Here is a 17,969-nt window from a genome sequence, read left to right as displayed (position 1 = left end):
CTCCACCCCTGTATATATCCTCTCTCTCTCTGTCTCATCCATCCCTCCACCCCTGTATATATCCTCTCTCTCTCATTCATCCCTCCACTCCTGTATATATTCTCTCTCTCTCATCCATCCCTCCACTCCTGTATATATCCTCTCTCTCTCATCCATCCCTCCACTCCTGTATATATCCTCTCTCTCATCCATCCCTCCACTCCTGTATATATCCTCTCTCTCTCATCCATCCCTCCACTCCTGTATATATCCTCTATCTCTCTGTCTCATCCATCCCTCCACTCCTGTATATATCCTCTCTCTCATTCATCCCTCCACTCCTGTATATATCCTCTCTCTCATTCATCCCTCCACTCCTGTATGTATCCTCTCTCTCTCATTCATCCCTCCACTCCTGTATATATCCTCTCTCTCTCATTCATCCCTCCACTCCTGTATACATTCTCTCTCTCATTCATCCCTCCACTCCTGTATGTATCCTCTCTCTCTCATTCATCCCTCCACTCCTGTATATATCCTCTCTCTCTCATCCATCTCTACACTCCCGATTAAATAATCTCTCTCTGAATCCATCCCTTCACTCCTGAATAAATTCTTTCTCCTAACATCTATCCATCTATCCAGAATATATCTTCTCTTTCAGAATCCACCCTTTCACTCCTGAATCTAGTCTCTATTTCAACAACCTAAATCACAGCCATTCATCACTGCATCTATCCCGCTACCCCTGAATCTACATCTCCCCATTCATCAGAGCATTCCTTACTCTATTCCTGAATGCATAACCATTCATTACACATTCCACCCTCCTTCCTTGAATCCATCCTCGTATTGCAGCATCTCTCCTTTAATCTCTGCACCCATCCCTCCTTCCCTGAATCCATCTACCTAGCTAAACGCCCAGTCCTCGTTCCTTGAACACATCCACCTAGCAATCCATCCATCCCACCACCTATCATGGGATTCATCCAAATCCACCAACCGATCTCCATGCACCTCTGTCGGGCTGCACAATATTAACAAAGTGCTGTGTGTAATAGAGGCTGATCAACTTTCCAGCATATAATAAGTGCTGTATCCATTCATCAATTAATGGATCCATTTATTTCAGACATACATCAATCTATTTCTGCAGCCATCCACTCATCCCTGGAGACTTCCATCCATCCTGCTTAGCATCCAACCAACCAATGCAGAAAAACGTTACTCTTACTGCAGTCGGTGCTTGAACACACGCTCTCAAACACACACAGAAAGAGAGAGACTGACAAAGAAATAGAAAGAACAGGGAGAGTCTTGAAAGGAGGTAGAGACTTCTCTGATCCAAATTTCTCATTACTTTGCTTGCCGATGACCAAGTGAGAGTGCTAGCATTTGAGTGTGTACACATGTGTTTTAAGGAGTGTATGATGATAGCAAAAAGTGGTGGATGAGAGACAGACAGACAGACAGACAGAGAGAGAGAGAGAGAGAGAGAGAGAGAGAGAGAGAGAGAGAGAATGTCCTACCTTTTGAAGCTGTGTTGGTGGATCAAAAACATATGGAAGAAAGAACAAAAAAACAACAACAACAAAAAAACATAAATATGATGGTGCTAGTTCTATTCATCATGTGAGCATGTTTGCACAGTAACACACTGCAGTTAAAAAAAAAACTTACTCTTGGTCTGGGAGGAGAACGTCAGAGTGAGTCTGGAGAAAAGCTCGTTACTCTCAAAGCAGTCCTCTTTCGATTTTACCCAGAAGCTGCCCTCTGAAAGATCCTCAGCCGCAATCTTGTTGAAGAACACAAGAAAAGCAGTCAGTTCATCAATCCATTCATCAATTCACTAAAACCATCCATCCATCCATCCAAACCATGTATCCCACCCACCTACTGAAAACAATCCATTCCTCTATTCACCCAAACTATTCGTTCATCCATAGTCCCACTGAAACCATCAACCTACTCAAACACTTCTCACACACTGATTCTTGAAAGTAAGATGGGTAACTTAAATCAATACATCGGATTACAGCCAGCACTAAACTGGCTGCCTTGAACACAAACCATCATGTAATCTGCATCAGATATTCCTGAATCCTCAAGTAGCATTAGCACATGCATCATATATAAATGTGTGTCCTAGTACTCTGTTGCTGAAACAGCAGAGCCTCAGTTCACTAACAATTTACTACAAACACACATAATATATTACAGCAAACAAGATCAGTGCTGTTCTAGTTGCTCTAAAATCCTTTCTTACTGCAGAAATAATAACTACCCTGCCAGCTGCAGCGATTCCCAATTAGGGGTTTAATGGATTATCACGAGTGAATGCTTTATCACCAACGACATGCTATTTTAGCTCGAATGAATTTCCCCTTTCAGAAAGACACAGCGCCCCTGAAACTTGGTCCACGCTACATGAACACAACTTTAAGTCAATTAATCTCTGTTGGCGACAGGGTGAACAGTCAGAGCTGCTGAAGGCCTCTGAGGAGAGTGTGTGCTGCGGCACAGGCCACTTTTCAACCAGAGATAATACACAGCGTCACACTAACAACCTCCATCCCAGAGAAAATAAATATGCAAACACAAGAGGCCAGAAATGAGTAGAGAAGGATTAAAGAATGGAAGAAAAGATGATGGAGAATGGAAATTGGGAGAAGAAAGCGAGGCAGTGGAATGAGAGAGGAATAAAGCTCAGTCAAATTGATCCTCATTTTAGCCACACAAAGGACCAAAATGGCACAAAAGGTTCAATAAAGCCTGGGAGGGAAGACAAGATGCACCCCATTGCTATCACTTTTTTACATCTCCTTTATGCTCTGTCATTTCCGTCTATCTTTCTCTCATTCGGTAATTCTTTCTTCATCCGTTTCCCTCTATCGTTTTAATCAGCCCCAGCAAATACATTTCTTTTTCATTGGATCTTTTTTTAAGCTTGTACTAGAAAGCTGGATTGAACAAAATTAAATTTGAATAATGGTAGTGTAATATAAGAAAAGGTATAATATTAGAAAAACTGACAAAGAAATAGAAAGAATAGGGAGAGTCTTGAAAGGAGGTAGAGACTTCTCTGATCCTAATTCCTCATTACTTTGCTTGCTGATGACCAAGGGAGAGTGCTAGCATTTGTGAGTGTGTGCACGTGTGTTTCAGGGAGTGTATGATAGCAAAAAGTGGTGGATTAGAGAGAGAGAGAGAGAGCAAAAAAGTTAATTTAAATTACAAAAGAATGATGTCCTTTCTAACAGCAATTTAATTATCTTTCACAGCCACAGTTAAAAGAAGCAGGCTTATTAAAAAGCAATTTCACTGACATCCTCGTCAAAGAGCTCTCACCACGAGAAGAAAGCAAGAGAGGAAGTGAGTGTGCGAGAGACACACTCATGAAGTCGACTGCAGCCATTAAAGAGTAGCTTTAGGCTAATAGAGGAGATGGAACCGTTTTGATGTTTTAAGTCCTGTTGAGGGTGAGGGAGAGCGAGGGAATGAGAGAAAATGAAGTGAGGGAGGAGAAGAAACAGAAGAACTAATAGTCACACAAGTAATCCATATGCAGGTAAAACGCTATTAGGCTCCATGTACTTTTGCAAAGCGTGCACGCGTACACACACACACACACACACACTCAAGGGGCCCTGACACACCAAGCTGACGTCAAAGAACAGCTCCAACTGAGACAGTAAATGGACTCCTGCTGTCTTATGTTTTCTGTGAAAATTTATATGTGAGCAGACTCCGACATACACGATATTGGCAAAAGTTTTGGGACACCCCTCCAAATCGTTGAATTCAGGTGTTGTTTTTCAGGGGTTGGACTCGGCCCCTTAGCTCTAGTGAAAGGAACTCTTAATGCTACAGCATACCAAGACATTTTAAACAATTTCATGCTCCCAACTTTGTGGGAACAGTTTGGGGATGACCCCTTCCTGTTCCAACATGACTGCACACCAGTGCACAAACAAGTCCTGGCTCACAGTCTCCACTCTAATTCATCCCAAAGGTGTTCTCTCGGTTTGAGGAAAGTTGGCAGCATCAAACTGGTACGCTGAAGCATTAAGAGTTCCTTTCACTGGAACTAAGGGGTTAAGCCCAACCCCTGAATTCAATGATTTGGAACTTTTGGCAATAGTGTACATCCTGTCCCTGCATGAAAATAAAGGGTGTGTGTCAATCAGCTCCATAGCTCCCCATGTTTTAAATCAGTATATTGTGTACACAAGTTTCGGCACTGGTAAGGACCATGGCTCACTACACATCAGGTCACACTAATGACTCAATTTCCATCACCAAGGACATTTATCAACAAGCTAGCTAGTGTTTGTTTTTTTTGTTTTTTTTAAATCTTACAACACTGTAAAGAGAACGTCAAAAGTTAAAAGTTGCTAACATAAGTAATCATTTGAAAGCTACAACCATAACGAACCAGTTACATTGGTAGCCGAAGTTGTCTGTGAATTTGTCTGCTATTTATTTTGAGCTGAGAGACTTCAGGAAATATGATGCCATTTCCAGTAAGGCAACATAGTGAGCATCAAAGCTCCCTGATTTTCGCGGAGGATTTTTTTTAGGGCATGAATGTTCCAGTGCACTGGAAGGATTTTGCAATTGAGACAGCCCTTAAAATATCTGAAACACGCCCAAAAATCTGATTCTAAGCAGTCGTAGAAATGTTTTGGTCTGTTTTACTACAGGTGGATTCCAGGCAAGTTGTAGTCACATGTCCAGGTAATGAAAGCATACAGGATGCACCTGAGCTTAGCACCCTGGCCAAGGTACATGTACATGAGATACTCCAGTTTGACAAGTGTGCAAAAACATAGAGTCTGAATACTTTCTGAACCCACTGTACAGAGAGCTAGTTTCACTCTGATGACAAACAACAGCTTGAATATTTATAATATCTAGATTTTCATTATACACGTTTGAAAAATAAGATTAATATTCAAATAGTTGGATTTTATTTGTGGAATAATTCTGCAAAGAGACGTTCTCTGAAATTTATTTTACAGCAAGAACTTTGAAAGCCCTTGCCCTAGACTGTTTTTCTTTCTGATTTAATTTCTTACTGAAGTTTTGCTAGGCTGAACAGCCAGTCAGGGTAATTCTTATGCCAGCTTCTGACAGAGATTCACACTCTCAGTCAGAGCTGACAAGGAGTGATCAGTGCCATCAGTCTGAGTCATTTTGCAAAATCAGCCAGCTGGATGCTTCAGAGCTCTAACACTGGACTGGAGTAACCCATCCATCAACCACAACCCCAGCCCTCAAACTCACCTTACTCCAGTTGGCCCTCTTAAGCTGCACCTCTGGTTTGTACTCTTTCTTGGGCTTCAGGCCGAATGGCAATTGTGGTACTGGAGCAGCCCAGGTTCCAAATCCTCCTGGTGGTGGAGGAGGCATTCCAGGCATTGGAGGAGGGGGTGGCATTCCTGCAAGCCCTGGGGGTGGAGGCGGTGGTGGGGGCATACCAGGAGCACCGGGTAATGGAGGTGGTGGAGGGGGCATCCCACCTGCCTGCCCAGGTAGAGGTGGAGGTGGTGGGGGTCCCATCATCCCTGGAATGGGTGGTGGTGGTGGAGGAGGAGGCATGCATGCTTGGCCAGGCAGAGGTGGAGGTGGGGGTGGTGGAGGAGGAGGCATGCATGCTTGGCCAGGCAGAGGTGGGGGTGGAGGGGGCATGCCTGATTGGTTAGGAAGAGGTGGTTGGTGGGGCATTGAGGCTGGTGCTGAAGGGTCAGTGTGGGCAGTTGAGCCTGGCTTTTGCACAGGTACCGCAACGATTTTCCTCTTGGCTTCTTCAAGATCCTTAGACAGTTTTTCAACCTGAGAGAGAGAGAGAGAGAGAGAGAGAGAGAGAGAGAAATGCTGATGATTCTGCTCATTAGGCTTGCACAATTAACTTAATTAATCATATTTTTTTTTTCGCCTTCCTCAACTAATCAGACAAATTCGGCTGTGATGCTCTCAGGTAAAGGTCATTTTTTACTTTTACTTTTTTTTTTTTTTTTTTTAAATCAACTCTGGTGCATTATAACACAAGCTTCTCACTTTCAACGTTTTTGATATTCCAAAGAAATTTTTGATATTCCAAAGAGATTTGCAATTAGTTTGACTAAGGAATCAAAGATTTATAAATGTGTAATTTATTAATAAATATAAATAATGCCTTTGAATGTAGAATAAGGATACACCGACTAATTTAGAAAGGTAAAACGATAATAAAAATAGTGTTCCTAAACTAAATGACTGTAAATACAGCAATCTTGGTTTTAATAATAAGATAATGATTGTGGTTTGAGTGATTAATGGTGTATAGATCTAAATCTAATAATAACAAATACAGGGCAGCAAACTCGAAACCTGATAGCAATATTGCACTTCAGTATCTACTTTCTCTTACTAATCACACATTAGTCACTGCATAGTCCACTGATACTCCCTGTCCAATTTTAGATCTAACGGTAACGCCAAAGCCGGAGGCACAGGAAAAAAAAAAAAAAAATTAGTGCACATTCTTCGAAGTCCCACACAGTTCCAAATATAGTTCAAGGTCAAAACAGAGTTGACGCAAATCACTAAGTGATATGGATTACACAGTCGTACCGTTGTCAGGCGAACTTCTCGCAAAGAAGCATAGTTTACTCAAGCCCCTGGGACAAATAATGAGGTTAGACAGGGATAGAAGGAGAAAAGGAGAGGCAGCAGATGTAGAAAGGTCATAGCTGAAATTGAAGAGAGATGAGCAGGGTATAAATCCATGTCTAATTAAAAGGATCATTTAATTATCCAGAACTCGACACAGCTCATTAAAAATGACCAGTCTGCTAATTTCACATCAGGGAAAGAGGAAACCGGATGGAAAAGAGGGAGAAGTGCAAGACAGTAGAGTCAGACATTTCTCGCTCCGGTTAGCCGGGGTGTGCCGGTATTTGAAGCACAACAATTCCACTGATGCCGCAAAACCTCAAGTTGTTCACAAAAAGTGTGTGCGCGCGGGTGTGTGATGTGACAATGACAACGTTTCTGGCGGTTGTTTCTCTGTTCCACATTAAAAGCAGGTTGAGGTGACAGGCTGTGTTTAGCTCAGCAGGTTTCTCACTTGCTCCGTCTGGCTCTTTCACATCCGTCTGTATTTTGTCTATACGTGTCTCCTCCTCCACCTTTCTCCTCACATCCACTCCAACTTCTTTACTTTTGCTGACTACTGCTTTTCTCCCATCCCCATCAACTATAATTATTCCTTTAACACACTTCTGCTGCTTGGGAGTTTAACTGTCTGTGTGCTCCCCATCAACAGACAGGTTTTCAAGGAGATGCCAAAACTCTTTGAGGAAGTAAAAAGTACAGGATAAGAGCTCCAGAGTTTTAAAAAATTAAGCAGCTTGTGGATTAGTTCGTAGCCTGAATTTTCACTATGATGCTGGACTCACCATTACTGTGTAAATTATGTAAGGATCATAGTTCTCATAAACTCGTAAAACATCAACAATGGCATGTGGCATGATGCGAAGCACCACTGTTACTACATCAAAGTTGTTAAAACATGCCTAGCTTTTTAGTTATATGCTTAGTTTCATGCTGTATAACAGTCACAGAACAACTTGCATCATGTGATCATTTATCTTACAGCAGCTTTAAACCTCTGCTCCCTCACCACCCTCATCCTTGCTTTCATCATGTTACCAAGAATCCAGAAAGTAGAAAACCCTGTCCTTTTCCATAGCAGAAAACTGGTTACAAAGCACTGACAATTTATCTGTTTATTATTAGGCTGAGCATCTGCCATGTGTACCCTCATGAATAAAACTTTAACACAGGAGCTAAATCAGATTCGATTCAGCATAAATACAAACGTGTGATTTACTACTGCCACTATTAACAGATATGTTATTAAAGAGAATTAATCAACACCTTCACCCTGACACACCTTCTCCTATCGTGGCTCCTCACACCCTGCAGGACTGTATGATTCATCCTGATTATTCTTCTGGTTACAGCTTTCTGTTCTTGTGACCTATTCAGCTACTGCTCTGGATGGTTTCACACACCTAACAATTTGCACTTCCCAATAATCAGCTTTGATCAGGCTTACCTGTTCTTTTCGAGGATAATCTCCTCTGTATCCTGCAGACTTATACCCAAGAACGGCTACTGTTCTCAAAGACTGGTCATGATTGTGTCAAAACCTTTTTCACCTTTATTGTAAAATGTATATTGAAAGTAAAAACCAATAAGAATTGTTTTAGAGGAAAAAATGAAAATTGTGGACTGTGACAGTGTTCACCATCAACCTATAACATTAAAACTCATGTTAAATACTAATTAGTTTGTACCTGCCATCAATAAAAGTGATTGTTTATCCCCAAATAAAGCACAGCTGTTCTTATAGGATCCAAATAAAAAAGCCAAGGACAAACAGGTACAGGATGTCAGATTTTATTTTTTTTAAAATTCACCCATTCACCCCAAACTGTATGGATTAATGTGTTATCATCAAAAGTCGAACTTTTTGGTCAAAAGATACGTTTAGCATCTTTAGCATCACCAAAACATCACCATCCACACAGTGAAGCATGGAGGTGGCAGCATCATGCTTTGGGGTTGCTTTTCTACATGTAGAACTGGGGCTTTAATCAGGGTACAGGGAATAATGAATAGCTCCAGATTCTAGTCAATTTTGGTGCAAAACCTTAAGGTTTCTGCTAGTACACTTAAAGATGAAGAGGATCTTCATCTATCCTTGATTTTTAGGCCTATATGAATTTGTAATTGTAAAAGGATGAGGTGACATCATGATTAGTTTTAAACACAATTACTGTTATTGGTTTAATGAAGTAAGACAAGGAGGACACATTGTTTATGTGCGTTTGTTAAGCACGAATAGTCCATGTGTAGCTAATGAATTAACAGTAACATCCTTAATACTGCAAGTCTTATCAGAAACAGACAGAGTCTGCACAGCAGCATCCACTGTAACTCCTCTAAAGTTGAAGTTAAAGTCAAGGTCAGATGGACTGCTCAGAGCGGTGTTAGCACTGTGGGATACCTGCAGGTGAAGTCTGGGAGAATCTGTGCATTGCTGAAGGACACTTAAAGGTTTGGGGTTTTCTCAACATGAAAATATTTCACAATGAAAAATGTTTAAAGAGAACAAAACAATGATATGGATAAGACGCCGATTTTTGTATATGTTTTATATTAAAGCTGAATGGGAAATAAATGTAAAATTAGAATATAATAATGTTTTGGAGCGTTTCGACATGAGGAGTTAGGCTGATATCATGTGTGATGAGAAACATGTCTATAGACACAGGTTTGAAACTAAAGTTTGTGTGGTTGATGAGATGTTCCATGTGAGCCCCTTGTAATTTGTACCCAGCGCTGACTACAATAAACCTCATCTCTGTGATCAACCAGCCTGAAGAATTTGGCTTTTTCTTAGTTACGTTTAAGTCTGCTCATTAGACTGAGCTAGTCGGGTCAATGTGGTGATTTTGAGTCAGATAGATTAGCTTTAGGAGAGTCTTACTTTGAACTGAATTTTTTTTTACCACAAATGTCACCTTGCAGCATCACAAACGCACACAAATCAACAAAGGAATGGCTTCACCAAAACAAGACCAAGGTTTTGGAATGGTCCAGTCCAAATCTAAATCCTACTGAAAATCTGTGGGGTGACCTGAAGAGGGCTGTGTGCAGGAGATGCCCAGCCAATTTAGAATAATGATGTCCAACTAATTTAGAGTTTTAAATATTTTGATAAAATCTAAAAGTGCTTTAACTAGGCATTAGTTTAAGGGTGCGCACATCCAGGTTATTGTACATTTTTATTTTTCCCCTGAACGATTCTTATTGTTTTTCATTTTAATATAAAAGGTTGCAATTTCATAATAAAGATAGAAAAGGTGCTGACACGATATTCCTTACATCATGAAAATCTGTCATTTTAACTGGTGTGCAGGGAGCACATGTAGACTTTTTTATATCCGCTGTACGTGCTGGTTCCCTTTTTCTACACCCACTTTATTATTTAAGGGATGATTGTTTTCCAGCACTCAGCTCTTAGACTTGGGTAGAAATGTAGCTTAAGTTGTTTAAAAAGCTGCTGGTTTGAAGAAAGGATCCTTATTACAGTATGTCACAGCTCTACTCATTTATCACTGACACATGCTCTCTCTTCCCCTTCCATTCTTCTACCTTTCAGTCATTTTCACTTACAATCTATTAACTAAAGCATTTCATATATTCCTCTCACATACAAGTCCAGTGTTTTTCAAGCAACAAATCATTTCTGTGCATGCCCTTTCATAAGACGCACCCTGTCTTCTTTAAGCACAAAAATCAATAAATACAAGTCCCATTACTGTACCAGGCATTTTATTTTTTATAAAGCCTGCACTGCTTCTGAAACAGCACTTCTGAGATCCCCACTGCTGCGGTCTATTTTAGTTAGTGTTGCCATGGTTCAGTGCTCCATTGTTTCCGGAGCTGAAACCTTTGCTATAGTCATGATCTCATCCAATCTGTCAGGGGCCTGGAAAATATCTAAGTATATGCTTTCAAAAACTTAATTTCCAAGAAAATGTCCATTGTTGCATACTCATAATTCAATTTATATGTAGCTTTTGTTTGTCTAATGGCAACAAAATTAACGTTGTTGGGGTTTTTTTTTTGCAACATGGATATAATTATCATTATCAGTCTTAGACATTTCACAAGATTTTTGCTTTCGGACTTGTTGTTTTCAAAAATATTGGAATCAAACGCTTTTAAATATAGAATAATATCTATATGAAACCTTGAACCAAAGGGGGACAAAATGGCAAGAACATTAAATCAAATACTATTTTACAAACTAATAATAATAGTACAAAATCATAAAATGGTATATTGTCCTACAGTCTCCTAAAGAAATCAACCAGTAGATTTAGACATCTTGGAGAAGAGTACTTCAGTATCTGCAGGAAGTCCTAGACGACCTTGATTATAATGTTTATTGTGGGATATTACTGAACATAGTATATGACAGCAAAATAAAAACTTTTTTAAAATATAGTTAATCAATAAATAGATTAATCAATAACTTTAGATGAGGTTTGAATAAGCTGTTCCTGACATAGCTCCTCAAACACTGTACTTGCTGGATTCATCTTAATGCTCTACATCTGCTTGTAAATCCACCCCACTGCCCCCTACTGACTCATCTGGTGTTATGGACGGTTCTACATGAAGCTCTAAATATTGGCTAATGTAATCCCAGCCTTTTGCTGTAGATTTGTATCAAGTGACTCCTGCTGGACTCATGAAGACTATGATCCTCATACTAAACATCATTTAAACACTTTTTTTTTTTTTTACTTTAGAGTATACAGCTGTGGAAATGTAAGGAGTTATAATCTCACTGACTGGTGGCCCCCAGAAGAGGATGGGCTTCTCTTAATCTCAAGCCTTCCTCATGTTTTGACTTCTACTGTTGGCAAATGAATTCAAATGTATGCTTATTGTTGTCTTTATTGCCACACTAATGCATTATGCATAAAACAATCATGTAAGACAAAACGCATATACCAAGTTTACAGAGCCTAAGGCTTTTGTGCTCGGTGTGTGCCGTCAGCTTTGTGGACCTAGAAAGGTCAATTTTCTGGTAATTGAACAGAGCTGCTTTCATGTCCGTGGATTAGTTTCTTTTTTTATGTGGGATCAAAGTGTTTACTCTTTCTTGAGTGACTTTACAGAACGGTTCATTATTCAGGTTTATTTCAGACTGTTAGAATATTGATAAATTGATATTCAGCACTGATTATTGTATGGATTGTGCTTGAAAACGGTGATTATTATTAAGAAAATGAAAACAAACAAAACCATTGACCAAGAGAATAATCAGCATGTTTACCATGTAATTCATGATGGTGTGCTTCAGCATACAGTAGTTGAATAGCGTGGACTGTAAAATTCACAAGGTTCACATGATCTTAGTACCTTTTCTTTGAGTTGGCCGATTTCTCCACACAGCTCCTGGTTCTCTTTCTCTTTGCCCACTTTCTCATTTCCAAGAGTTTCTTTTTCAGCACTGAGCTCTTGGACCTTATGCTCATAATCACTCTCCATCTTCTTGAACTCCACCTGCAGCTCATGGCGTGCGGTCAACTCTGCATCCAGCTACAACAAAAAAAAACACACAATATTTCATTTAGGCATCATGTTGTAAAAAAAAAAAAAAAAAAAAAAAAAAAAATGATCACAGCAGATCACAGTACTAGTTAAACATCCAGGCAGCTCTCAGCCATATGGCTGCGTGCATGCTAGAATACACCGGGCTCAACAATCCAGTGAAAAGCGCTGAATACGGACTGCAGTCACAGGGAACATGAAGTGTCTGCTGGAATTCACAGCACCCGCGACGTGGGTCAGCAGCAACTTGATGCGTCTGACAAGCTACGTGTTCATGCTGCATCTGTCTGCCATCGCAGCCATGAAATATGAAACTGAGCAGACAGAACAATGTGGGAAGCAGTGAAGCTTCCAGGCCTTTTTTACCTCCTGTCACAGCATTTTGCCAATCTCTCCCGCTGTATCCCAGATTTGTGGAGGTTGAGTGCATTTGATAAACTGTTCCTTTCACTCAGAATTGCTAAATAAAGAAAAAAGGCATGTTTTAAACACAACTACCATGGATCTTGGCAAAATTACTCAAAAAGTTTGCTAATATGGTATGTCTCATCAGTGATCTCCGCGTGCCAAAAAAAAAAAAAAAGGAAAAGCAAAATATTTTATTTAGTGATTTCCTCAGCTGATTCCCACCTTGTTCCATCCACTTACTGATCTGTATATTGCCGGTTGGCATGGCAGTGTTTACTCACACACAGTAACCTGATGGACTGGTTGACCGTTAGAGAAAATAAATACATCTGTCTATCACTACACTGATAAGGGCCATGTGAAACATACTGATAAATGTACACAGTCGAATTACACTGAAACCTCATTCCAGCCGCATAGTGAAGGAAATATATTAATGCAAGACTAATTTTCTGCCTCTGGACCTGGACAACTTGCAATTACCAAGGCAGCAATGAATTCTGATTCATATCAGGAACTCCTTAAACATACTGACAGAGTATTTATGCATGAAAGAGGCTTGAATGGATGGAAGAGTCTCGTAAGATGTAAATGACTCAAAACATGAATAAAATATATGAAAGCTGATATTTAAGAATAACCTGATCAAAATTCTGTTCTCAGTCCCACTGAATTGATATAGTGTGATGGGTTTCAATTGGGATTTCTTCCTGGAACAGTTTTGTATAGGAATCGATGATACACCTGCTAACCATTGTGCTGTGCTGATTAGCAGCTTCACAAAGCACACGGTTGAGGTCCTCAGTAAAGATGGTTCCGTGAATTGCAAGGGTAGCTTTTACCATCAATGACCTTGGCATAAACCACCCACTCAGTACACATAGAAATATTTATAAAAGACTATCTATTCACTGTCATGGTTGGGGTTTTTTCTGACAGTCTTTCTATTATACTGTGAGATATTCCAAAAACTATAGCTACATCTAAAAGAAATGAACTCTAGGCTTCCTAATGAATGGCGAGCTTTTGTGCATTGCTCGCCACAAGATTATTCCCGTAGTATATATTCTATATACATTATACAAGTGCTTAAATCTTTCCTTGCTACAAGGCTGGAGTTGTGCTATATCAAAACACACTAACCGGAGATTAAAGGAAAATGACCCACTGTCTAGACTATCAGGCAAAAATGTATCTTTATCTAAGACAAAAAGGTATACTCCAAACTGCCGGCTGAATGTAACTGCTAGGCCTCCTATCTCACCGCTGACAGTATTTCTCCAGACACACTGTGCTGAATACCTCCGAAGAATAACGAGTGATAAGAATGAAAATCATTGTAAAAAGTGAACAAGTTCTGGCCATGTCACATACAGCAGTTGTGCATTGTAGTGTCCCTGGCAAATGGAATCAACAGTGGGTATTGACTGACTTCTAAACACAGTGGCAAAACATCAAATCAAGCCTGTGTGGAACACCCAAGGTAGTGCTCCTTTCGAAAAAGTGCCACTATTCTCTCCATAAAATGGAAAGATATATGAAGGCAAGTCTTAGGGGAGATTCTCAAACAATACCAAAAGTCTGACAAAAATGTGTGTTGTATGCACTGGAAGGTCTAAAATGTTTTGACACATGCATTTGGACTAAATCAGGGGTTGTCAAGTGGGGGAAGCAGAATATTTCAGTGGATCACAACGAGCATCTGAAAAATACTTTAACAGAACTGATCAATACAAGAAAAGCCATCTCAGCCTCTGTAGCAGATGCTCTGCTGTGGCCAATCACATGGATTTATATAAATTAATACAGAGGTCAGCTCATAAAGAGAGAAAAGAATTTCCTCAGACTTTATATTTATTTCATTTCCTCTCTCGTCTGATTAGTGTAGACGTGGCGAGTTAAGATGAAACCTGACTGTTTATAGATGACTGGAGAGAAAAGTGTGTGCATATGAAGCACCACTACAAAAACAAAAGCTATCCACTTCAAGCTGTCCTACTTCTAGCCATGATCTCATCAGTGGTTAAGCATTAAAAGGTTACGGTCTTCACCACATAGTCATATTAGCTATTTATCAGAATCTTTATAAACAAGGAATTTAATGTATCTGGATCTTTGAAAGTTTTCAGCTAAATATGATTCAACTAAATGGTCTTACAGACAACAGTCTTGCTTCCTGCTCAAATGTGTTTCCCTCCACTGATCCATCATCAACTCTGGTGTATATGGTAGAAGATGCTATGAATATATGATGTTTGACTCGTGTGCTCAAATCCTCTTGTCCAAATCCCTTGTGCTCAAAATGACAGCGCCAAGTGAATGCATACAAAAGAATGAGCTGGTCCCGGGCTGTGTATTCTGTGCAGTGTGACTGACTCAAGTCGGGCACGTGAAGAGAATTGTATTGTATTGAATTTGTTATGCATTCTGAGGAGAAAAGCATTTTAGAGATCATGTTGTAGCAGCCTCCAAAATTGTCTGCGACCTCTGCTCGATAACGTCATCAAGCAGAGGTCACAGAGAAAAAGCAGGCTGATTAAATCCCTCTTCCACTGACAAGGTTTCAGTGCTGCTTCAGGGAACCAGCAAATTGGTGCTAAGAAGTTCTTTGAGAACTTTATCCGCCATCATCTACACACGGCGCAGAAATGTCACCAAAGAGAACACTTACACGCATAAAAGCAAACACTTCTTATTGCTTTTAGCTCTTTGCTCTGAACCTTTGTTCACAATAGCAAGCGGCAACCATTCATTTTCTATGTACGTGCGTGACACAAAGTTGTCTTTTCAGCACAACAAGCGACGTTTACATTGAGGTTTATTCAATTTTATTCAATTACATGCAAATTAGTTCTGATGCAAAGTAAAGCGACAAATCCAGACGGCTGGCTCGACTGAATCCTATAGTGCAATTGATCTGCCATTTCTTCTGTTCTCCAATCTGAGCTTTATTTCCTATTTACTGACTGGAAGAACAATGTGGTTGCATCTTGTTATATACAACCCGTCATTTAATGTGCATCAAGACATTACAAAGGCAAACAAAGCTTGGAAGAAAGAAGCAGTTTTTGCCTTTGTGATGCCTCTGGTCAGCGTGTATAACTAGTAGAGCTAGCCTGCTTTGCCAACAATGCTAATTTTGGCCAGGGATTTGGACACTAAAGTTTCCCATGGATTTGGACACAGCACCATCACTTTGCCAGTGGAAACATGACTATTACTGATGCCAAAATGAGAATTTCTGAATAGAGGACCTGCATATTTTGGTCCAGTTCAATTCCTGTGACTTTTTTGTATTCATTTTAACATCCCCCCCCCTTCTCTATCTCTCTTCACACTCGCACCCATATAGAGGGACAGAAAGGCATCAACAATTTCTGGGGACACTGACAAGAATGTGTTTGCAAGCCAGACATGTAATTATGTGGCATCAGTGGAAACTGAAGGGTCCCTCACACATTCTCTCTCTCTCTCTCTCTCTCTCTCTCTCTCTCACACACAAACACAGCCTCTCTACATGTGCTGGTAATGAGGGTCTGTTTCTCTCCTCTCCTCCTTTGCTACGGAGCTATTACTCTAAATTAGACAAGGAGGAACAAGGAAGAGAGGCTGAGAAAGAGTAAACACTTGTCTGACAGCCTCCTGATAGGGGTCATCCTCCACACACACTCACAAATTGGACACAGGGCATCTCCTTATGCCCTGATTTTGGGCACTGACAGGAAAATTGCAGTATATGAGATTGCTCTCAAACACACACACACACACACACACAGGGATAATTGTGGAGTGTGTGAGAGAGAGTCTTGCTGGGAGGGATTAGGAGAAAGCCTGTCAAAGAGGAGGAAGAGGAAATCTCCTGTCTGCTCCCATCTCCTCTCACAAATTACACATCTGCCAGCTGACACACGGAGTGTGTGTATCACTGAGAAATGTGAATGTGTCGAGAAAGTTAGATTATATGAAACCCAGACTAGAAGAAAAAAAAGGGTGTGCGACCTTGGGAATGGGAGAGAAGCTGTGTCTGTGATCGAGTGTGTCCGTGTTTACCTTTTTCTCCAGCTCTGTGGCCTTGGCCTCGCTGATCTCTACTTTTGTCTTATCCACCATGTTATCTAGAGAGAATGAGAGAGAGAAAGAGAGAGAGTGAGGTGTGTGTGTGTGTGTCACATTTATCTGGCTGTGAGGATAAAGTGCCCTTCACTGTGATGAGTCTGTGTCTCCTCTGATTCGTGCTCTGATTACTGAGCAACCTAATTAAAACCCCATCCTTGGTTCTCTTTCTCACACACACACACACCTTTTTCATGGTGAAAACTAAAACTCAATCTAAATTCAACCCCAACCATGTATAATCAACATAAAAAATAAAGTAATCCTTAAATGAATTTTCCAGAATAAACTCGATCTAGCAGTGTGTGCAAGAGAGAGAGAGAGAGAGATTACCCTAAACAAGAGCTGACACATTTCTCCGAATTGAGAAAACAAAGAAAAATCTGTTTACTCAAAACTTACTAATGAAAATTTCTGAATCTATATACCTCTTCCTTTCAGAAATGGAGCTATGCTGTATGAACATCAGCTTTTACCTGTTTAATACCACAACACCTTCAGAAAAGATACTTTAAAATGACTTGAACGTACAGCTCCAGTGATGATGAGCGTATTAAGATGTTGAATCGTGTTTGTCTCATCATAAGACCCTGATCGAGGTGTCAAACTCATATTACATGAGCCCTATTTAGATGGGATTACATGGAGAGGTGGGTAATGTATTTATTCCGGGAGTATCTCTGGGATTTTAATTCCATTAGAAATTAGTCGTTCCAGCAATCTCTTACCACACTTGCAAATGGCTGGAAAGATTAGATCGTATTTTACCTCCTATACAATGACAGGGAGAAAAAAAAGAAAAAAAAAAGCATATCTTGTTAGAAGTTATATATTGGTAAAGGTTTCATTATATTGTCTGGAAAGAGAGTTTTCGCACTTTCTATTAAGCATGGAGGCACAGAAGGAAGTGCTTTAAGATATTTAAAAAGACCTGTTAGAAAAGCTATACATCTGGGGGTCTGGGGTAAGTTACTGAGTACTGAGCTGTGTTAACATCACTGTGGTTTGGCATGTTCCTTGCTACACATAAACAACAGCCTAAAAATAGTCATGTCCTAAAACAGCTTTTGCTTTAACAATGGAAGGGACGTTACGTAATATGTACAGTATAATAGTGGGTTACGGTTTGTAGTTCAAGCCCTACCACATACATGCTATGTCATGTGACCTACTAATGATCTCAAGCAACGGTCAGAGCAATTAATCTGTATTCATTTTAAGAGCCACTTTTAGTGCCATCCTGAAGACACCGATTTATTCAGAAATACCTTGACTTGTTCAAATCA

General features: G+C 40.1%; 1 protein-coding gene across 2 annotated transcripts in view; it reads right to left on the bottom strand.

The window, feature by feature from the left end:
* The window catches only part of LOC131364648 (protein diaphanous homolog 1), a 131,293-nt gene that overhangs the window by 66,985 nt on the left and 46,339 nt on the right, over window positions 1-17,969 (bottom strand). For both annotated transcript variants that reach the window (XM_058407867.1, XM_058407868.1), the window contains 4 exons: window positions 16,621-16,685; window positions 11,971-12,150; window positions 5,266-5,814; window positions 1,660-1,774 (listed from right to left, as the gene is read on the bottom strand). In XM_058407867.1, the coding sequence (XP_058263850.1) occupies window positions 1,660-1,774; window positions 5,266-5,814; window positions 11,971-12,150; window positions 16,621-16,685 (909 nt within the window). The remainder of the gene's footprint in view (window positions 1-1,659; window positions 1,775-5,265; window positions 5,815-11,970; window positions 12,151-16,620; window positions 16,686-17,969) is intronic.

The sequence above is a fragment of the Hemibagrus wyckioides genome, linkage group LG14 (assembly GCF_019097595.1).
Source record: "Hemibagrus wyckioides isolate EC202008001 linkage group LG14, SWU_Hwy_1.0, whole genome shotgun sequence".
In the NCBI taxonomy this organism is placed as follows: Eukaryota; Metazoa; Chordata; class Actinopteri; order Siluriformes; family Bagridae; genus Hemibagrus; species Hemibagrus wyckioides.
This window is presented reverse-complemented; position numbering and strand designations above follow the sequence as displayed.